This window comes from Anas platyrhynchos, chromosome 18, assembly GCF_047663525.1.
Source record: "Anas platyrhynchos isolate ZD024472 breed Pekin duck chromosome 18, IASCAAS_PekinDuck_T2T, whole genome shotgun sequence".
Lineage (NCBI taxonomy): Eukaryota > Metazoa > Chordata > Aves > Anseriformes > Anatidae > Anas > Anas platyrhynchos.
In genome coordinates this window covers 9,878,147-9,901,677 of record NC_092604.1, presented here as the reverse complement: position 1 = coordinate 9,901,677, position 23,531 = coordinate 9,878,147, and the positions used below count along the sequence as shown (strand labels likewise).

Genomic DNA, 23,531 nt, shown 5'->3' with positions numbered 1-23,531 from the left:
TGTTTTGGCAAATTTCTACATCTTTTCTGGCTTCAAACTCATGGCCTAACTGGTTAAAACATAATACAGTAGGCATCAGAGCAAACCTATAAATAATCTGTTGAGAGCACACAGGAATGAACTTGAACTGGCTAATCTACCGAAGTACATCTGTTTACTTCTGTTCTGTATCTGGTCCAGTAAATTCAAAACCAAAGCAGCAAACAGTACAGGCTGACTTCTCTAATATCGGGACGGATAAACTGAACTCAGAAAGGGATTACCCTGAAGATAAGCTGTTTTTCAGGTAGAAGCTATTGGACTTTGCTAGCTTTTAGCATACTACCATGGACTTCAGAAACCGTACAGAATTTAGAGGAGAATAAGATAGCTAGTAAATGATGAATTTCTACATTCATGCTAAGAATCAGTCTTTCCTCCTCTCTGAATCCATTCTAACTTGTTTTACCTTTCCATAGCATGGGCTTCTTCACAGCAGGGAGTTTGCTTTTAAATTGTGTTTGAAAACTACTGCATAATTAATAAAAATGGTAGTCAATTTATTAGCTACTACAGCATTTTTTCTGTCTCCTGTGTGATATAATTCTTCAGACTTAAGAAACAAAGAAGCTTGCAGATCTGTCATATTTCCAAAACCAAAGAAGGGAACTTACCTTTGTTGGATGCGTGGATCAGTCTGCACCAAGGGTAGGATGGCTTCCAGCACTTTGCTTGCTGAACCTGGCAGCATCTCTAAAACTTTCTTATCAATTGCCATTTTGTCCACAATAGTCTTAAAGTAGCGCAATGCACTGACAACCTCCTTCTCCTTTTCCTCTAGCCATGATACGTTCTAGAGAAGAAAGGCAGAGAAATATTAAAACCTCAGCATTTTTAAGGGCAAAGTTACTTTAACTTACCAGCGAAAACTCAAGAGAAATACTCTGCTTCAGAAGACTGGAGAAAACCCCTTCCACCACAAACACTTCCAATTTAATTCTTACTCTTTCAAGAAAATAGTCAGTGCAAAATTGAACCAACATTTTGACTTTCTGAATTACAAGATGCACGTTCCAGATTGAAGGCTAATCGAGATCAGTTTTTGGCTAAGATTCACACTACTGATGACTTCTAGGGCATTGCTTTGAAACTAACGCACCAAACTGGGAGAGTGAAAGGAAAAAATATACTAAGTGCAGATAAGTAATGATAATGTAAGACAAGAGGCAATGACTACCTGTTTTAATAAAGCTGTCCTTCTGAAAAGAACCCATACAAATCTCAGACTCCAAAACAATCCCGACAAGATGCCTCCAACCCTGACAGTGACACGTATGGTGTTCACCTTTATCATCCTGAGTAGTTTAGCTGATCGCTATCTGCCTACTTGTTTGAAACAAGGCTACAGTCTTGTCTCTCCATTTCCAAATAAAAATCTCCTTTCCAATCTCCAGTCTAATTCATTTTGTGCTGCTGCTGTAACAAGGGAACTCGCACACTTTCCACAGGACAGACTGTGAAAGCCAAGTTTTGGCATCGGTGAGGGAATGCTAAAGAAGAGAAAAATTCATTGGAATAAAGCTGAGCTGTGGTCACCAACCTCCGTGCCATTGCCAACACTAAAAAAAGAAATTCATAAATGATATATGATATCCTAATGGCAATCTGGACAGGGATATATATTTTAAAAGTTTAACAGAGTATGCCTGGAGGACTTCTAGTGCCACAAGTAGTTCCTAAGTGAGATTTAAATTAACTACTGAACACGGCTAGGAAAGGAGCCGAGAGCTTAGCAGAGTCAGGTTTCATCCATTATCTCTTCAGTAAATTCAGCCTCAAGAATTAATGACTTATGGGCATTGTGTGCTCCCCATACTCTTGTCAGCTGTTAAAATGCTGCTTTTCTCCAAAATCCGGCCAGCAGCCTGAAAGGTTTAAGGAAGAACAATTTATAGGCAGCATTGGTCAGTAATTTGGGGCCAGTTCCATAAAAGACTTAATCTCAAGTCCCATCTAGCTCTGATTTTAGAAGCCCAAGTCCAAATCCAAGACCTGCAAGCCACTCTGTCATGTTCCATCTCTTCCGGGAAGTGCCCAAACTCTGCTGATGCCTCAGCTTCTGATGATGATGCTCACCAGGCACCTCAATCCCTGCTCCAAGTCGCCTGAACTCCACTGCTGAGGAGCATCCTGGCAAGCTGCTGATGTCAAAAATCCCATCTCCCATTCTTCAGGTGTGTGCCCTCACCACTGCACAGCCCATTCCAGGATATGGAGAGGCACTCCGTGTGAAATGACTGCAGACTTGAGGGATGGGAGAGCCTGTACAGTCCATGAGCTGCATGCCTGTGGGCCAGTGGTCAGAGCTCTCAACCAGAAGTGAAAAAATGGGGATTGCAGTTCCTGCTCTGATTAATGTTTATGCATTCATTCAACAACTGTTTCCTGCAGAAAGGCTTGCGACTTAATAGCTTAAACACTCTCCTAGAGCATAGCAGGGATGGGCCTGGCTCTTGATAGCTCAGGGCTGCGAACGACAAGTGGAAACACAAAGCCTTCTGCTGAGCGCATCAAGGCTGCAACTCCAGCCACCGGACACTGCTCGGGGGACAGCCCATTTTTCATGACTTTCCTGCTAGCTTTTTTGCTAGCAAGCCTAGAGGAGTGCTTTTTATGAATCCCCTTCTGAGGTCCAAAGGCCTCATAGGTATGTGTGAATACACACACACAGAATCATACAAAAAGCCGGCATACCCCACTCAGAACTGCAGCTTCTGTTACAGAGCTCAGCAAAATCAATGTGTATTTATCTTTGAGGCTGAAGTTTCTGGTGTTCAGCGCTGTTCAGGCTCACCAAGGCCTGAGAATAACAGCAATAACCCTAGAAACGGGAACAGTAATCCAGCGGGATGGGAGTATCTCACAAGGGTAATGATATCAAGATCTTCCACCAAACATTGCAGTGTGCCCCTAAAGCCAAAGTAAACGTGGGATGGAATCCTTCTGGGTCGGTGAGAAAACCCGGGATGATCTCTTGTTTAATTCCCCAGCAGCGATGAACTTGCCTCAGTAGCTAACTTATCACCACGACAGAGCAGCTCTGTAACTGTGGGAGCCATGTGGGATTCAGCAATGAGCCTTTGGGGAATTAAATGAGATAAATGTAATGTTCAGGCAAAGCAGCATCTCCTCCCCACTTCCCTGCCTGTCTGACATGGTTAGGTATTTCTGCCTGATTTGAAAGGTTTCCCTTAAGAACAAACATTACAAATGCATCGGGGATGAGATACAGAAGGGTTACAGTGAGCCGTATGGAATGCAACTGCTTATAAAAGCAGGAAAAGTCCATTTTTTTCCCTGCAGTTTGGCAGTGAAAATCCTATTATAACTTTGTATGTAGTGTTGAAGGACACTACTGTTCCTCCAGTATGCCCTCTGATAAGAATCAAAGACATGGCCCAAAAAAGGAGGGTCTGGAAAAAAATCCCTTTATTTTCCCCACGTAGAGGTACAAAGGGGAAGAGGAGAAGAGGTGTGCGCACTGAGCATAATCTTCAGGTTACATGTAGTGATTTTACATTAATTTTTAGTATTGCTATTTCTAGAGTGATTAGCTACTTCAGGAGTATAAAAATAGCACCTAGCACTCGAGAGGGAGGAAAGGATGATTATTTAGCGTACCAAGAGTGTCTTCTGACACAAAATCTCCTATTTATCAACCAATCTTTGTACACAAGTGAGAGACCCTGGTGACAATCCAGGCATATCCTCTTCCCTACTCCCTCCATACAAAGCTAATGAGCTGACTGTTTCCAGCTAACTGATTAGCTGGACAGTGGCTATTAAAATAGATATGTAATAAGCCAGGAATCAACAATATTTCACAGTGCAAAGTGTACATAGCTTAAATAATTGTCTGCAATAATAAACATTATTTCAAGTGTTTTATTTTCCAATAAAAAAATCCCATTCTGTACATTAAAAAAAGGTTTTACATATTCAGCATGCTTTATTAGTCATCCATCTTACACTGTTTATTATAGGAAAGAAAGAAAAGCAAAAGCTTTGCTTTTAATTAACATGCCACTACATATTTGCTATAGAATCGCATTTTGAAAACAGCATTTAATTCAAATTTATTTCATTTTTGATCACACATCAATTTAGAGGAAAAACACAATGCATCCTCTACATGCATTTCAGTGAATCAATCAATAAAAAGAACACTGGGAGAAAACTTCCCAGTATAACCATACAACACGTTGGCAGAACAGAAATATGTTCTACACGGTACGCCTCTGAACTGATCTCAACATACTGTCCTGAAATATTGTTGGACTTAAAAGCCTTCAAACAGAACTCAGATTTTTTTTATGTTTCTTGGCAGGAGTTCAGTGGGGCAAAGCAAGGTGCTCGGCTCCCTGGAAAGCATATCTGTTGCCTCCTGGGGGACAAACTACAGCGTGGAAAATCAAAGCCTCATCATCTCCCCTAGGATGGCGCAGAATAGGGCTGGGAAGCCCTGCAGCCATTCCGCTGGGTGTTAAGCACATCGCACAGTGTAAGATAACTGTATCTTGCTGACTGCTCGCAACAGCACTACAACAATCCTCAGCAGAGATAAACTAGAAAAGTTTGCACGTCTGGTGCTGCACATTGGATGAGGCTTTCAACAACAACTGGGAAAGATACTGAATTATCATAAATAACCTCAGCTGTTCTTAACTTTTGGCTTAGATTTATGCTTGAAGACTGACTGCAACAGTACTGTTACGGAGAGAGCCTCCAGTCTACGCAATCAGGTCACAATGGCAGAGGAGATTACGCTGATAGGTTTGTGCTGGGAAGGAGTGCTCAGCCCTCAGCTCCTACAGGGCGTGAAGTATGTTGGACGTGAGGACCAGCGTGCTGGAATCAGCTGCTCCTTCAATGCGCCTGGTTGACTCTCCCTGCTAACGTCATCAGAGATTGCGCACGTCTCTGGACGAGCTTCAAGGATTTGCTCACCTAGGTTTGGGGTTTTTTAAAGGATCACGCCCCAAAACCAGGCAGTCATTTGGAAGCTGTAAGAATAATCATAGGGTGTGCATGCTGGGAGGATGTCAGGCATTAAGCTGCATTCCATAAGGAGATGTTTCAATAATGATGGAAGGAGGTCTCGTCAGCATCTCAAAAAAGGAAAATACATCTCTTATTGCATAGTTTGTAACTAACTGTAACGTAATCCTGAAGTTCCCTGACACATATGCAGAATTCTGCATGGGACAGTCACACGCTGAATGCAGGGCTGCAGATTTTGATAAATTGAGTACCAGCAAGCAAGAAACCAGCAAGACTAACAGAACATGTCCTTCATCTGCTTACTTTGTTCGCTGACTTCTCTGGTGTTTTCACTGTCAGGTCAGCTTGCTTTCCTTTCTTTGAAGGGGTCCTCTTTATCTTTGGTGAATGAAACTTGCCCTTCAACTTCATAGTGAACGAGGAGAGATGGGAACGCTCAGAATCTAGAAAGACACAGAAATGCGTTACTGGATTAGGGTGAAGTTGCTGAAAACAGGGAAATTGTGCTACAGCATTATCTGGGAAACCAGCCTACGAGAAACATTGCAACCATGTAAATTTATTGAGTGGAACAGGATAAAAAAAAAATAATTGTGGCTCTTTATTATGTTTCCAACCACAATATCACCACCATTTCCTGCTTCCCCTCGGAGGCAGCAAGGCTGAAGTGCCAAGGCAGAACAGCAGGCTTGCTATTGCTCTGCGCCTTGGAGAGAGAAGGAAAAACTCCTCTCTGAAAAGCACTTATCTCCAGCAGGTCCCAGAGTACTTCACAAAGGAGGTAATCACTGTCCTTTTGCAGATGAGGATGCTAAGTCAAGGGGATGAAGTGGCTTGTTGACACAGCAGGGGAAGAACCTGGGCTGCCTGAGCTCCTGCTCGCGGGGTCAGGAACCACCCCGGCCACACAGGCAGCTTCAGGAAAGGAAAGCACCGTCCGACCTCACACCCTTCCCAGGCTGCTGGTCCCTAGCTCCACCCGCTTGGTAGCACTGTTTGGTTGGGGCTCGATGAAATATCTGAGCAAAAACACCAGCCCCTGTCACTCACGGTGGATTTTGCACCAGAAGTACCAGCACAAACCACAAGAACAGAAGGAAGCACTTTGGCGCTGGTGCATCCCCGAAGAAGCTTAATTACAGAACTGCTCAAAGCTTCTGTAAATCGAATTTTCAAGGGTTTCTGATCATCTGAAAGCAGAAGTCTCAAAGGTTCGCAGTCATGCCACATGCAGGCTTACTGTTGCAATGTATTTTTATCTGTTCAGCCAGCAAGCTAAATAAAACCATGCTGCCTTGTACAGAGCAATTGCAAATGTATTTTAAGCAAACAGCACTTTAATAAATGAAGGTTTAAATTGCTCTCTAGTGACCCAGATAATTCAACAGAACTGAACTTATCTTTAACTACATTATCGAGAAAAGTAAGCAGTTTTGCTGCACGTTTCATTTTTCTTTTGCATTATTTGGGAATTGACTGTGCTGCCCGTACTGAGTCAAAGCAGCAGAGCCGCTGGACGCAGCACTGCACCACCTCGTTAGCATGCAGCCTGCAAGCAGAGAAGGCTGCTGAGTCAAACCTAGCACCCAGCAGCTAAATACCACACCAGCGCGAGCACCACTCCTAATACTCAGAATTTACCTAACCACAGCTTGAGGGAAGGAACCTGCGCTTGTCTCCCTTTAAACGTGTTTTCCCGATAGGGTGTTAAGACCCTACTATTAACACCTTCACTGCAGCCAAAACTCCAGCTAGTCGGCTCCTCTGCATCAAACTTTTTCAGCCGTGCTATTAATGGAAAGCTGCATCAGCACCATTTATAACCCAGTCTGGCTGCAGACCTGCTCTCCGTTTACAGGGTTCTCCAAATTTTCTTTGTACCATAAAGTCCCGTTTAATGCACCGGGGAGGGAGGCACTAAAAACCTTGGTCACTGCAGATAAACCCAGACGTATCAATTGGCCTCTGAAGAATCACGGGCAGCAGCTGGCACCCTAACTTAGCAACGATTTACGTCATTGCTTTACATCCTCAAGGGGATCTCCAAACCTTTAAAACCTCTCTGGCTCCACAGTGTTGAAGGTCACCACTGAAAACAGCCCCTGGCTGCTGCGATAATGCTCTCATGCTCCACAAAAAAAAAAGGATTTATTTGGTACGTCGTGTGAGAATTGCTATACACGTGCAGATATGCGTGCTTGCCAAAAGAAGTCATGGCTCAGACTTTATTTTTAAAAGAACTGGCAATTACAATAATTAATCTACAGGGAAAAGACAACAAATTGTGTCTGGCTCCTCCACGGACAGCAGCGAGCTCCAAACTGTCTGAGTAAGACAATGCTCAGTACCTACAAAACCCTTGGTTGCTTACGGTGATGATTTAGCCTTGGGGAGACAAGAAATTAGGAAGGGAGGAAGATTTCAGAAGGCTGCAATTTCCATTTCTCTTTCCCACCAGACACCTCTCCCCAACTTTGGCAGCACACGAGCAGTTGAAGCAGTAAGAGTGCATGGTGAGGCACCTCAAAAAGGCAACGTCTTGTCAGTGAAGAAAGTTTCTCTTCTGCTGACAGCAGCCTGACCACTGCCCTTAGCCCTCTTTACTTTTCTGCCACATCCAGTGCTGAATCATTTGCATGGCTGTGCTCCGAGGGGACACAGATCTACAGAGCAAGGACAGGAACAAGTGGCTGGAGCAGAATGGGAACTTCCTAAAATAGTCCTAATGAAGTAAAACAGCTGACGTTTGTGAAATAATAAAGGTTACTGTGTGAACAGCCCTATGAAGACCTGCTTCAACAATCACACGTTCACACAGCTTTTTACTACCGTCTTTCCATCTACAATAGGCATTTTCCAGATCTCATCTGCTCATAAGTTTCTGATGCACTTGTAGTTAAACAAATGAGTCACAACCAATATGCTCTTACACTCAATTGCACATAGCACTTAAAATAGCGCTCTCCGTGTTCCAAGCACATTGCAAACGTATCTATTTCACCCTCAAACAGTTGGGTCTTAACCTTATTCTGCAGATGGGAAGCAGGCGCAAAGGTGAAGCAACTTGTCTAAACAGAGCACAGAGTGAGTCAGTGACTCTGGCGCAGAATCTCTCCATTTCCAAACATCAAAATCACGCCGCAGTCCCTGGTCCCTCTTCCGATATTCATGAGCCAAGCTGCGGAGCTCCTGTGATGATATTCACCGAATGCCAACAGACATTCAGCATGATGGGCTTTAAGGCTTTCAAGCAGATACATCATTCAAGCACTATGAACAGAATTTGCATTTTAATGAAATTGGATGAAGTGGTATAAAAGAGAAGTCACACTGAAATAAGAATGAATTCTAGATTAAAGGTGAAAGTGACCGAAGCTTTTACAGATGAAAAAAGCAAAAAACACAGCTGTGCAAGACTTCTTAGATTGGTTACCATTGCACTGGTTTGCTCTGAGAAGCTCACTTTCTGTGCACCACGTCCCATTTAAGTATGTAACATGTCCTACGTCTGCCCAGTGAAATGTTCAAGCAGCACAGCCTGCCTTCACTTATCCAAAAATGTGATAACGTACACAGAGAAGAAGAAGCCAGAGCTATAGCAGTGCTCAAAATGCTTGTCCTGTCCCTCTGCACCTTCCTGCCAGCCTGCAAGAAGCAGGCTCTCAATGCAGCCCTGAGGTTGCTCCTGAGCTCAGCAGCCTGCCCATCAGAAATCACTGTTGTACTACTCCCTTCTCCTGTTGATGGATACCCAGCAGCGTTTCACTGAATTCCAGCACCACCTTCTGAGCTCCTCTTTCTCCTTTCTGGGCTGCAGAAGTAGGGTACCTGTACTTCTCTGAAAAGTCCAAACATTTGTAAGATGAATGGGAAGAGACAGGGTAATAAGCTGGATGTGGTGATTTCAACTGGAATGGGGGAAAAAGAAGAAAACGCTGTATCAAAGCCTTTCTGTCTCAAAGGAACCGCTGACTTCTCATCCCCTTGTACGTCATGTCTGGACGCTTTGCTGCCACACACCACTGGAGAATAAAAATCCCTTCAAAATCACTTTACTACGGATTTGAGTGTCTTATTTCTGACCGGGAGTTTTCATACGTCACCCATTTCACGGCTAATTCCATCTCCCTGTTAATAAGGCTCTTGCTCTGCTGGGTTTGAACGCGCTCCAGCTGTTGAGTCACGGCCTTGCTGGGCTCAAAGCTCATGTCCCCGAGGTGGGCGCACACACCAGACACAAGAAGCCTTGCTCCATGCCTCGGCTCGACGTGGCCTTCCCACCAAGGGAAGGCAGGGACGTGCAGCTCCATCCGCCACAATGCAGCCCTGCTGCCTGTTGGTTTGCTGAGAGCTTGGCCTGAGGATGAATAACCAGAGATTTCAAGCAGTAGGGGGTTAAGGAGCACAAGGGAAGGTGGATGAACCAGCTTACGTGTGAAGAAACCGGAGTGCTTAGGGGAAGGCTGGCAGGTCAAAGCCCAACAGCTACACCACCGTGGCCATGGCAAAGTGGTTGTTTCCCACTTGGGTTTGAAAGAACACCAAAATGAAGACAAAAACACTCATGGTGAATTCCACCAGCCTGGCCTGGCAGCGTATTACTTACTTTGAAGTCAAAGTGAAAGTTCAGCGCCGTGCAGAGCTCAGGCACTGCAGACTTTCCCGGCCACCTCCTGCTCGAGCTGCGAGCGCTGCCCCTATCTGATGGGAGCTTGCAGAGGTGGACGAGCGAAGCCCCTCGTCTGCCTCTGGGCTTCTCGGTAAGGTTTGTGTTACTACGGCACTGCTCGATGACAGGCAGGCTGCACCTGCATGGATGTGCCATTTAACAGCTCAGCTTGGGTGGTGTTGGCATTGTATTGAATACACAGAAAATGCAGCGTTTTTCTTAAACTACAGAGTATAGGATCATTGCTATCCCTCACCTGAAAAACAAAACCCTCCACCTTCTCTCTCTATTTGCTCACATACAGAAATCGTGAGGCTTTAGAGGACACAAAACCTTAAAAAAGGGTTAAAGTTCATTTCCCAGCTTGCACTGATTCTCCAGGCTCGTTGGAAAGAACGAAGTAGTCTAAAATCTTATCCCACAAATGGTTCCCTTCTAAAAGGCCATTTGGGTCTCTGCTGGATGCACATATTTAAAAGCTATCAGATTAAAAATAACAGAGAACATCTCTCCCAGTGTCGTAACGAAGCTATTGTGCACATTTTTAATCAAGCGCTCCTGCCATTTGTGCCACGAGTCCTTTGAACACAGAGGTGACTTACGTAATGAATTACACAACAATGCCCATTAAAATGGCATTTGTTCCCCTGGGCACAGCTCGATCATTTGTGGAAGACAAAAGGCAAGTTGCAAGGCTTCAACTAAACCCTCGCTGACAGGGACTTAAAGGGTTCAGAAGCAAAAGGGAAAAATAATGAGAGAGTTGAAAATGACCTTACTGCTGAGCCTGCCCACTTGGTGCTGCGGTGCTACCGAATGAGGCAGCAGCGATGGGAACGGGTTCCTGCCCCTCCAGACCCAATTCTGCTGCCAGGAAAATGAGAGGACAACCAGTTCACAACACACAGATAGGAGTTACTGACCGTAAATGCAAAATATACTGCAAAGCATGGATCTGTAAAGATCTTAGATGAGTATCACTGAATTTCCCAGCCACCTTCCTTCCACCTTCGCTCTAAGCAAAGGGCTTATCTAATGGGCACTTGTAAGTACACAGAGCTGTGGGGCCTTTGCCCTAACTGAAAGCTCTCCAGTAACGCAAACACTAAAATAAGAACAAATAAAGGAAACCCGAAGCCTCTGAGCTGTGCAGAAATTTTGCTCTAACCAGAAACTCCTCGAGCATCCTCCAGCAGCTGAGCCCCTCCGCAGAGGAACTGGCAGAAGGATGGACCCGAAGCTCATCGGCGTGCTGGGGACAAGGCAGGGCTACGGCAGGGGCCCTCTTCCAGTCCTTTCGCTGCTGGGCATCTGTCTTTCTTGAGGCAAGAAGTCCCAGCCTGTCACCGTGTGTGTACAATGACGGAGAGGAAGCACGAGGCCTCCAAGGGTGAAAGGAGCAGAAAAGGAGGGGAACCCCAAGCACGCTCTTGGCTTTCGCACCTGCCCCGCACAGCTCAGTTCTCCATCAGCAGCTTTCTGCCTCATTTCACGCCCCCTTTCTCAGAAGTCCTAGGGATGGGTTAGAAACCTAAAGATGCTGATACGCAGCACTTGCGTAATGCTGCGTGCCCTCAAAAGGATGAGCTGAGATCCTGAACACAGAGAAGACAGAAGAGAATTTCAATATTCTGTTAGAGAATTTATCCAGAGACAAAAAAAAAGACCTGGTAATGGATTCAAAAAGAAAAAAAAGAAAAAAAAAAAGGGAGGGTCCCGTGTCAATCAGGAAGCGTGCCCACCCTAACCTTTGTACCCTAGGTGGAGCTGGCCGTGAGCTGCTCCAAGGCCCCCTCCAGGGAATTTGTTTGCTAGGAGAGCAGCCAGGTTTTGGAGGAAAACGGCAGAGGAGGGGCAGCCTGAGAATCAAACAATGGCTCTCGAGTGCTGGAGAAACTTTTCCTTTAACATCACGTCACCTTCGAAGCAGCCAGCGTTTGGAAGCGGAAAGACCGACTGCCCTTTTTTCTTTTTTGGCAACATTACAGTGAATGAGCATAAACCAGCGAGCATTAATGATGTGCAATGACAGCACACAAACTTCTATGGAAAAGGGAGGCTCAGTTCCCTCTCAGCTGGCCAGGCTTTGCTCAGTGACTCACAGCCTTCATTATTTTTTATGCCGCCCTCTGGGGCCTCCAGAGGAAGCAAAACATTTTTATTTGTCAGAGAGCACATTTTTATTTTGATTTTTTTTTTCTTTCTAAGCAACCATGAATGAGACATCTCCAGCTGCAGCAACCTCATGTGGAAAGAGCTCGCAGTGTTTGCAAGGGAATTGGGAGGCTCGCAGGGCAGCTTATCAATTCAGCCACGTTTCCCGACTGCAGCAGAAAGGATTGGATCAGCCAACGACAGGAATTTTATGGTGTGCTAGTGGTACGGCTCTTCTTCCTTCCAGCTGCATGTTTGGAGGCAAATCTTCAAGTAAGGAAGAGAGGGTGCAAGACACCGAGCAGCGAGTTTGGAGCAGCTCGTGGGGTTACCTCCTCGTCCTCTTTTAGCTCTTTTAGCCTGAAATATTTCAGAACAGAGGAATCACCTTGCATGCGGATGCACAAACCAGGAATCCTTCAGCTGCTGAAAACGTTGCAGCTACCCGACTGGTTTGCAGGAAAAAAGAAAAGGAAAAAAAAGGACAAAGCGACAATGAATTGAACAAGGAAGGAATTTATGGGAATGGAACTTTGCTGCTCTAGTTCAGTTTCCTCCAGCACGCCAAAGCTTCGAGACTTCTTTCTGAAAGATGCTGTAATGCATTGATAAGCAGCAGCCGGGGCTTCTGCTCTGCTTTATCTGAAAGAGTCGCTGCAGCAGACGGGTTCCCTATCAGCTCGCAAGCAGAAACGCTGCCGGTTACCGAATCACTAGCAAACCTTTGTGCAGCATCTGGCGAGTCGCTGGTAATTTCCCATTTAAGTACTGATTTTGCACAGCCCTGCGAGCCCGAGAGAGCTAATGGGATTACAGCACTGGTAACACGACTCGTGGCTCCCCTGTGCCAGCAACACTGAAACAACACCAGAGTCGAGCGGCCTCCAACATCAACAGCACCGCTGGGGTCCACACTCACCATGGTCTGCGCAGAAAAACCACTGAGGCTGCTAGCTAAATATTTAAATTGGGAAAAAAAAAAAAAAAAAAAAAAAAGAGAATCCAGCTAGAGGGCATAGATTCTGCATTACTTCAGCAAGCAGCTCTGAAGGCAGAAATCACAACGGTTGCAAGGGAGTCTGTGTTCACCAAACATGCCTTAATATGGGGGCCGTGGGCATCCCCACTCGTCTCACGGCTTTATGAGGCTGTAGTCATGACAGTGATTCAGCCAGCTAAAAATAAAGCCCTGCAGGCTCAAGTATGTGTGCAGTACCTGAGTCACTCCATGCTGCAGGGAGCGTGTGAGCCACAGCTACATCCTTCCATTCAGCTGCTGCCACGGCCCAGCAAAAAGCCCTGCAACCCATCCCAGCTTCAACTCTGCCTCCCCTCTTCTTGTTTTACATTTAAGACTCTTCCCCACATTGAAAAAAATCTTCGCTAGACTTGTGTTACAGCCGGTCGGCTGCTAGCTTTGAAACTCAGACCTGAAAAGCTGTAAGGCCGTGTTGCTGGAGCTGTTTATCCATCTCCAAGGTGACAAAATGTCGTCACCCGCGCTCTCCAGGACAGCGAGCACCACCGTGGTATTTTAGATGCTTTAGGGAAAAGCCTAATTGCTCACAACCTGCCCGCAGGTTCAAAAGCTGAAAAACAAGGTAGTAAATGAGTCCTGAGTTTGCATCGGTCCCACAGCACCAGTTTTGAATGGGAAACTACTCAGCCTTCTTTCATCCTTGGAGAGAAACCTCAGCTCCCATTCATTAGGCGATGGAAAAGAAAAGCTGGCTCGGATCTGCCTGACACAATTTCCAGTTGCTTTGGACACTGCTAATTATAGACATTTTATTTTTGACCTCTGATTACACACTCTTTACACATTCAGTCTGAACTGCAAAGCTAACCCTTGTTTTCTAGTAGGCTGGGGAGTAACCTTATCCACTGCCCAAAAGGCACTCCCCACGCTCCTCTGGGCTGCGCTGAAGAAGTAAGATCAAAACATGGAAAATATGTGCTTAAACACGCTCGATTTTATTTCCTTCTTTAGCGAGTGCCATAGATCAAGGGCAGCAGTCCAGGTGAGAATGTGATGTAAGCTCTTTTCCATGAACGCTAGGAGATGAGCTAACTCCTCATTTCTCCCTGTCCTGACTGGCGCCGTGTCCCCGGGGCTCAGATGCTGAAACGCAGATATTGGGTTCTGGGAGATTAAACAAGTCTGCACAACTCCGCCGCACCACGCTGGGGGCTCACATTTCTGCGAGGGAAAGGCAGAGAAGTTTCAGGAACCGGGCCAGCACCACCTCCTGAAGCAGCGCTGTGAGACCAGTGTAAACTTCCCTCATATTGCTTACCCCACAAAAGCATCGCAGGAGGGCTATGCAAATCCCTCGCCTTTGAAGTGCTCCGTGCTGCTGCCCCAAAGGGCCAGCTCTCCGTCTCCACACAGAGAGGCAAGCCTGTGTGCAAAGCGACAGAGCAGGGCTGCAGGTGTGAGATTTCGGCTGCAATGGGGTCAGAAGCTGCCCTCGCACCGTTGCAGTGCTGCTGCCACAAAGGGTTAAGGAGCTGCAGGCCACAGCCTCGGTTCTGCACCTGATAGGATCTGCAAACAAACCACCGCTTTTATTGCCTGCCTACAGGCAGTAGGAAATTTTAGTCTTCTATAAGCACAATTTGAAACATCAGCGCCTCCAGCAAAGGGAAACCGAGATGTTAATTGAACTGAGCAGCCCAGGAGGAAGAGGAAATACTAACCCTCATCTTTGTCAGCTGCAGGATTAGCACATACCTAGGCCGTGGTGGCAGGAAACATCAGGGAGCTTAAGCAGTCTAAGCGAGGTGTCCATCTTTCACACCACTGCACATAAACATTAAAAGGTTCTTCAGCAGTAAACAATTCTTGGTGGCAATTCCATTTCGTCCTACCTCCCCCTGCCTGAATTAAAACTGCCTGCTCACATCACTCCCACAGATAGCAGGTCTCAAAGCGAAGGCTACAAATACCTGCAGCTCTCCTCAGTCTTCTCAGCAAATCCAGACTTTAAAACAAGAAAAATATATATTTTTTAAAAAGATAAGAGAACAACGAGCTTGTGCAGAGGCAAACCCTTACAGATCCCTACAAGTGCCAGCAGCAGCACTGCAGGAATCTGAAGAAATACATGCTGACTACAACGCAATCAAGCCTTTTGAAGCCTTGAGGCCTCACTAGCATGGAAACACTCGCTAGAATTTTACTTGTTAATTCAGTGCTGAAGAAAAAGCAGCTATTTCCCAGCTATTTCCAAGTATTACGTTGCCTAATGCGGTGATGAGTCTGAAAACCCACTTAAGAAGGGGACAGCTGAGCTTAACTCTTTGCTCCAGTGCAACCTTATTTCTTGTAATCACCCTGGCTGTATTTAAGCAGTTCCTGGAAATTACCAAAAGTGGGCCCTACTAAGAACCAGTTTCTAATTTTTAATGAGCTTCCAGTTTACCGATACAGGAAGTCAGCTTGCATTTCGAGAAGAAACGCCTTTAATGCTAACATACAGCAAGGAGGGTGATAGGTAAAGGGAGCTAAAACAAGACCCGTATTTTATCAGAGACAAAGTTGAACCTTATCTCAGCATCTCTTCACACTCCATGCTGAAACAATTCATTTATCACTGAATAAATCCTGAATTCCCAGCTTGGCTATCACATCCCATGCAGAGCAGGGCATCACGTTTCAGAAGCGAGCTCCTGCCCGCAGGACGTACCTGTTGTGGGGACACAGGGCGAACGTGTTCAAAGGCCACGATCCAGTGAAAAAGCACGTTTCAAAGCCCCCTGCCCACATTTTGCGGCAGGGAGACTTTAGGAATCTATAAATAAGAAATAACTTTCTACGGTACTTAGATTTAATGTTGGTTTTGACAAAGCAGCAAAACCACAACTGCCAAAGCTATTTACGTCTCTGCAAAACAAACGGGCGATCGTCTGGCGGTCCTGCTGACCAGAGCCGAAAGGTGAATCGATACTGATTTCAGCTGGTGGCACAAAAAGCAATATTTTGGGAGCACACTCGGTCCATTTGGCAAGCGAGGAGCGGTCTGCCAGGAGAAACTTCAGCCCACGAGGCCCCAGGACGTGTGCGGGGTCTGGCAGCCCCGGGTCAGGCCAGGCTACGCTCCAGCGCGTCCAGAGAGCGTTTGCCTTTCCGTCGGGGTAAGCCTGGTGCTTTGTCAGAGCTTTAGCCTGATTAACTTCATGCTCTTTCGGTGTCAAACCCATTCAGTGACATACTGACTTCTGCAGCGGATTTAGCGTTTCGTGGCAGCTGGGCTCCAAAAGACACAAAGGCGTGTTTATAAAAACATCCCTGGTGCCGTTCTTACCGGGGTAAATACCTCCCAGAGCTTCTGCGTTTAACCTCACCAGCTGATAATGCACGACCACCCCACGCAAGCTGCAGCTCTGTCCCAAGGGAAGCTGTACTTCCCCTGTCAGAAACCAGCAGCCTTCGACTGGGTCCAGCCAACAAGCCAAAAAAAAAATAAGTATCAAAAATCACGCTGCAGCGTGGCAACAAGAAACCCTGTAAACCACACGCCAACCACCACCTGTAACGCTGCAAGAACTGACTTGGTAGGATCCACGTTAAATAATTCCATTTTGCAGTGTATGAAGCATCTAGGACTAAGCTTTGTGGCAGCCTCGCTAAATATTATAGCTTTATAATGGCTACCTAATATCAGATGAATTAAAAAGTACTTATGCCTGGGATAGTATCTCTCTAGGACACTGCAATAAGGGAAAAGGGGGGCAGGCAGTGCTAGCCCACAGACCTTGACATTTTCTCTGTTCTTATTTGACGATTCACAGTGTGTACATGAAGAGGAATGAAGAAGGAGCAAGAGGAGGAGATGGGGTGCTGCTCGGCAGTAGTCCTGTACCGTGGGAGAGGGGTGTAAGCAGCCAAACACTGCAACCAGCGACTACGGGGCCTCAGCAAACACCTGCACCCCGCAAGGAGCACTCTCCTGCTACGCCCTACACGGTCTCACAGCAAGATTTCAGATCTGAGCTCAGACCTCGTTTATTTTAGTATACATTTTGGGGAAACTCACCTTTCCTCTCTGCCCTATTTAAGGACTTATCCTACAAAATCAACTTGTCTCCCTCCCCATTTAGGAGATAAGTGTCCCCCTGTCGCTCTCTGTGTACTCATTAACCTTGCTCTGATGCTCAGCAAGTAACGCTCAGCTGCATCCACTTCTGAAGTGCCGATTCCTGTAGAAGAATGACAGATGGAAGGTATCTTTCCCACTCCGTTTCTGGCAACTCTGCACTCAGGAAAGTCTTTGAAAGCACTCAATGTGCCATCATTCTTCATTAACCTGAAAACCAGCGATGTATCTTACACAGCATTGCAAAACACGAAAATGTCTCAAAAAAAATCTGAAAGAGGCACGTTGACTTGGGAAGACCTGCTTCATAAAAATACATCAGGAGCCCCGAGTTCCTCCAGAGAAGACTCCTCCAGCCTCTGTGAGTCTGAACAACACAGAGCATTTCCCCATCCATCCTGAGCATTGTATTATACACAAGACATAGATCCAAAAAGCTCTCAACAAAACTGCCTGATTGCTATTTTATTTAAAAACCTAAACAAAACGCTGTATATAGCAGTCACAACATTAAATTGTGAAGCTGAACCCATTCACACGGAAACCTTGAAAGAAGCCCCTCAAAGAAGATGTTTTCAACAGGGCTTCAATCACTTATAAAAGAGAATTAAAAATCTATAGAAAATGCTTCCTTGACTTCAATACTTCAAGCACAGTGAGTATAATTTGCTATTCGCTGGCAGAGAATGAAGCAGGAGAAGAGCTGAGCTGTTTTTCTGGCAGCTGGAAGAATCTATACTTTAAGGGAGATCACTTGAAACCATAATACACCAGTAATTTATCATGATAAAATGTAATAATGCTCAAAGCCACAAGAACCTCACAATTTAGACTTCCAAATGAAAGGGCTTTTCCACCCAGGTAAGTCGATTCAAATCAAGGTGAAGTTTGGGAACACAAGTGTCATATTCCCAATCAACTTCCTGTAAACACTGTACACTTGCAAAGTGGATTAAGCTAATTAGGATCCAAATTGGCAATAAAAGGAAATATTTGGGATAATTCTCACATATATGGGAAGCTGTTTCTTAAAGATTAAAAGATAAAGTCCAGCTCTGCTGAACAAAAGTAGCTGACAAACCTCCAAGGAGACTTTCTTGCAGGCGCTCTCCCTAACACCCAGTGGCCCGTTCACAAAATTTTTGCACTGAAAATTTGCTCTCCCTTAAGAACCATGTCTAAATTTGCAAAACCATCCAACCAAGAAGCGCCAGCTCTACTGAAATACTTTGCCCATTCACACACCCAGTGGAAGGCAAACCAACTGCAGAGCTAGCAGCAGAGCTCTAGGCTTTCATTAGGACTTCAGGCTGACCTAAGCCTAACCTGCCACCAAACAGGCACCTAGGAATTTACACAGGAATTTGCAGAATGTTTCTGTCACCCCTTTAATGTCAAATCCGTCACCTCTGTGCCTCTGAAATGACCGCGTGGTGGTTTTTCATTTTAGGCGGCCATAAATTCATGGCATAAAAGGATAAGCTGTGGGTAGCCAGAGCAACTGATGCTTGCCATCAGTCACACGAAGAGCTAATGCAGAACAGATGTAAAAACATGTCGCTGTTGGTGGGAGACCTACCTGGAGGATGGCAGCTCCATTCCCGATGTCACCCTGACTGACAACAAAGGACAAAAGGACTAACCACGATCCCGAAGCAGCGTAATATTCCTATAATCTGCTGGAAGCGTGCACTGCCAGTCACCAGCAGCAGGTAGTAAACAGTTTGGCAAAGCTGGCCAAGCAATAATCAGGTTACTGGAAAGAAACAACCGATGCTCACAGCAAATGAGCCTGCACAATCAATCTCGCCATCCGTAACAAGCTCTCCAGATGTAACAGAATGAATGCTTACAGTCGTTTTCAACATTTTGAACCAAGAAACCATTCCCTTATAGTCTTAATTAGCTCCCACAGCAAGACGGATTGGGATTTGGTGTCTCCATAAATTCTTACTGGCAGAGGATAAAGAAACATTAGTTTTCCAACCTTACATTTACCAGGCTTATTTCATAAAATTAGTAGCCAAACCAGAGTGTAATAATGAGAGAGCTATCTGGAAACAGTATTTTGTCTGGAGAAAAAAACACCATTTTCATTATAATACCCATAAATCACTTTATTTACAGATTACAGCTTGGGGACTCGGGGCCGATCTGGTGATAGGATTTCTCTTCTATTTGCACCATATCAGCATCTGCTCTCTTCAAGTGAAAACAAAAAGCTTCCCAAGGACATCACAACACTTTCACCGAACCACCCATATCCCCCAAAATCTGCCTGGTTTGGTTAGTTATAAATACAACACATTTTGCAGCACTTCCTATTGTTTTAGTATTGAAAGTATTCAGCTGAATATTTTCAGCGCTGACTGGTGGAGCAGCTCTTGTTCAACACACATAAAACCCTTCTTTATTGGAAAAGCTGAAGTCAAATGCTCCAGGATTTCCTCCAGAAGGTGATCACGAGGCAAAGTGATGGGCACGCAAGGTGAAGAGGAGCAAGTAGAGTCAAAGGCACACCTTCCTCCTGCTAGACTTGCTTCTGCTGTTCAATCATACTGTGGCAGACATCATTAGTTAAAGGATTTGCACACACCTAAGGAGCAGAGTTTGGCAGTGATTTGTAACATAACCATTTTGCTCCTATACACACCGTGCTTTTAAAGAGAAGATCTGCTTGTGCTGTGGTTCTGTATCATGAAACAATCATCTCCAAGATAAAAGGTAACAGCCAAGCATGAGAAAAATCACAACAGGAAGGATTTATAGTCCAGATATGAGAGGAAAGGGCAGTGCCTGCAGAGCGTGCTAGGGGGTACACAGACCCCACTTCCTGCAAACAAGATTTCAGATTGAATTTTGCAGGTCTAGTCAGAAATACAGAGAGTCACAATATTCCTGGGGGTAAGCAGCTCCAGAGAGCATCACTGGTTCAGGAGGAAGCGGCTTCCACCAAACCACCATCACCTTAATTCAATGTCTATTAAAACAACAATCTTTTATTATCTTAATGTCAGTCTTCCCATTTTATCTCCATAGAAGCACAGCCCAGAAAGGGAATTCCAGAGTTCAAGCCCATGCTCCTGCTGCATCTTGAAAATCACAGCACAACCAGTATGCAAAAGATCACCCATTGAGACCCGATGAAAAACAAGGGAAAACAAAACAAGGAAACCAAAGAAGGAAACAAAACAGACAGGGAAAATCCTTAAACAAACAGGGAGCATCTTTGAAATCCACTCAATCCGTCTACTTAAGTGCTGTTCATTCATGATAATCTTGATTTTCTATCTAGTTTTACATTTTCAACAAAGTAAGCATCATTTCGTTTAAAAAATGACCTACATTTGAATTTCTATGTAACAGCACAGATGTACACGACACTTTGCATGTTAAATACACGGCTTTATAGCTGCTTAAATTTCACACGTGCCCCCTTTTTCAATAGTAAATCTGTTCTGACATTGCTTATTGTTACAGGATCTAAAAACCACTGAGATACAGAGGGTGCCCGACATGAGAGTTTCGATAGCAAACAGGCTATCTACAGAGAAGCTCAACAGACAGGGGAGGAAAAAAAGGCCGCTCAGCTGTCACTCAGACTTTTTAATCAGGCTGAAACGCTTTGCTGCAGCCAGGGGGGCTCAATCTCTCCAGACCACATTGCCATCGCTCATGCTGCTTTCTTAATTAGCAGCGAGTGGACAACAGCTGTCAGTAGCCTGGAGGACAGAAAGTTATCAGCAAAAAGGGATGTGTGGTAAGGAGGGAGCCACGGAGCAGGCCTGTTAAACGTGTGAGTGGACAACATACCCAACAGCTCCGGCCGCAGCCCCATAAAGCATCACCGAGAGGATTCTCTTCCTACTGGCTTTAGTCTGGTTGTTTTAACATATGACTAATTGCATTTTTCTTCTTTTTTCTTTTTTTTTGGTATTCCCATAACAGGAAAAGTTAAACTGAGAATAGGAGGAAATGGGAAGGCCATCCTAATGTCTCGATGGAAATATGTGGGGGTCACCGCAGAGGCACAGCGTAATGAAGTCTTCAAGCCTGCTTCTGAGGTTTTGAGCACAAAAGTTTTAACTCTGGGGAGGGTTGAAAAGGGCAGGATTTCTAAATTAACAGAGAGAAATCTTAGCAGAAGACACAAATTTTATCAGAGTCAACTGGAAGCTATGACCTCAAATAGCATGAAACAGAAAACCTCTGCCTGGTCGTTATCATTTCTGTATCAGATTCCCATGAGCCTAAGTCACTGGTTACGACCTTCTTGTGACACACGTTACTCCAACGTGGATCAAAACCAGACTTCTGTCCTAAAGAGGAAATACCGTCTGGTCAAGCCTGCCACATGGTTACCTGACAATTCCCTGGCTCGCTGGATGATCACAACGTTGGATGGTGGCCTGGCTTGGGCTAGGAGACCACAGAAAGGAACACATGGTGGAAATCATCAAGTTACTGCACTGTAGAGTTACTGTTCCTGACTATATACAAGCTCCTCGTCCCTGACTACAAGGAAAATTAGCTCAGCCCACACAGGAAAACCTCCCCAATGTATTCCAGCACCTGAAGTTCAGCAGGGCACGTCAGCAGAGTTTGGAGGGTGCCCTTCTGGGCTGCCGAAGCACTGCTCATGCTGCACACGAGGTACATCAAAGCTGGACCTGGACCACTCCTCCCAAACCTCCACCACCGCCCCTTGTGCTGCAGGACCAGCACAAGCTACTGTCCCTTTCTGGCTTTCAGCAGTTCACTGACCACAGAAACCACTGCATGGGAGTCCCATGAAGAGCAGAGCTTACCAGCACGACACCATGAAACCTTTCCTCCGATGACGACAGCCCCGTTAGAGCAGCTGGCTCTGTGCTTCTGGCTCTCGGGGAAACTACCTCGCTAGTAGAGGCAAGATGCAGGCTCAGCTCACAAAGAACAGAGGACGGTAAACACGAACTAAAAAAGAAACGCGTTTTCATTTCAAAGAAATAAAATAATAGCTTCCCTCTTGGATGGAATGATTGCTGCAATTTGTGGAAATGGGGGAGCTCAGTGTAATTTGTAAGCAATCAGATGCATTATTAAAATTGCTCACTGCCCAGGCGTTAATGGAAATCTGCCATCTCCCTAACGATCACTTGAGCTTCTTCAAAGAAGGTGGACTTCTTTCAAATCTGGCTTTAACCCATCCAGAAAGCATGAATTTGGAGCAATTTTCTGAGGCCTGTCTGGTAGGCTGAAGTTCTGGCACTTCTAAATATACATCGGCTTTGTGAGCTTGAACCCACACGAGGGAAGCTGGGCTGCAGATGGAACCATTTCCCCAAGCTGCCAGCAGACCAGCAACACATTTAAAAAACCTCATCAAATTAAGTGCTTAATTACAACTCAGACTTTGAGACTTTGGAAATTAGGATAATCTTCTGGGAAATTTGTTAGTCTCCTGCAAAAGAAATTGCAACATACGAGCCAAAAAAAGCACAGAGCTTAGAGAGCATTATCCCATCAACTCACACCTAGTGCTAGATTCCTCACCCTAATTCCCAGAAAATATCTGAGGTGAGATCCTCCACTTAATTTCAGATTCTCGAGGCTCAGTGAAAGATGAGGATCAACATAAGTAGAATGCGAAATCATCAACAGTAACCTCAGGTAAAAAGTTGTGAAGCTTTTTTTTTGAGGAGCTGATGGAAAGCTGGCTGTGCAGGGACCTTCGTATCAGAGGCAGGGCCACAACGTGCACTGCACGGAGAAGGTCTCGACACAGGCACTCTCACAGCCACCTACGTTTTGCCAGCAAAGCGTGGCTCCGTCCAGCCTTGCCAGCTCCATTCCTCTAGGTGGCATGCTCTGTGCACACCTGCACTTCCTACAAACAAGCGGTGCCACCCCTACACAGCACCATCTGCCACTCTCCCTGCCTGGTGAGATCTGAAATGCGTTAAAACACGACTTACCAACCTGCTGGGAGGGCGCACAGCTCTAGCGATGAACTGAACAGCCAGCAGAAGCTTATGGAGAAGCAGACATCATCTGACCAGAGCAACAGCTCAAACCCTAGCAGTAAATGAGGCAGGGGCAGAAGCTGTACTTACTGGTCTCACCTCGCTACAGACAGCACGGGGTCAAAGGGACAGAATAAACGATTGCACGATGCTCTGAAAATATAACGCTCTAAATAATCCTTAATGTTTATTACTCATTTTCCTTTTTGATTCATGAAATTATTACATCAAAGGAAACTGAAGCTTGTTTTCCAAATGAGCCAGAACACCCCCTGCTACCACCCCCGTGAACCATCCCCTGACACATCACACTCAGCACCAAGAGCAGCCCTATTGCTTGTGCAAGATGTGCACGTAGTGCCTGTGGCTGTGACACGTCCTGCTGTTTGGGGCACATCCCTCTGCATCTCCAGGACAACCCTGCTGAACCAAAACTTCATGACACAAGCTCTCTGCCAGGATGCAGTACAAAAAACAATACACGCGTCAAAAAATTACACATGGGGAGAAACTACAGGAGGGAAGAGGTGACGAAGAAGAAATCACATCCTGGTGTCACAGACA

At 45.5% G+C, this 23,531-nt stretch overlaps 1 protein-coding gene across 12 annotated transcripts in view; it reads right to left on the bottom strand.

Annotated features, from left to right (window-relative positions):
* Positions 1-23,531, bottom strand: part of RAPGEF1 (Rap guanine nucleotide exchange factor 1) — an 87,242-nt gene that overhangs the window by 49,009 nt on the left and 14,702 nt on the right. For all 12 annotated transcript variants that reach the window (XM_038188120.2, XM_027471085.3, XM_027471084.3 and 9 more), the window contains 2 exons: positions 5,344-5,483; positions 654-832 (listed from right to left, as the gene is read on the bottom strand). In XM_038188120.2, coding sequence (XP_038044048.1) covers positions 654-832; positions 5,344-5,483 — 319 coding nt within the window. The remainder of the gene's footprint in view (positions 1-653; positions 833-5,343; positions 5,484-23,531) is intronic.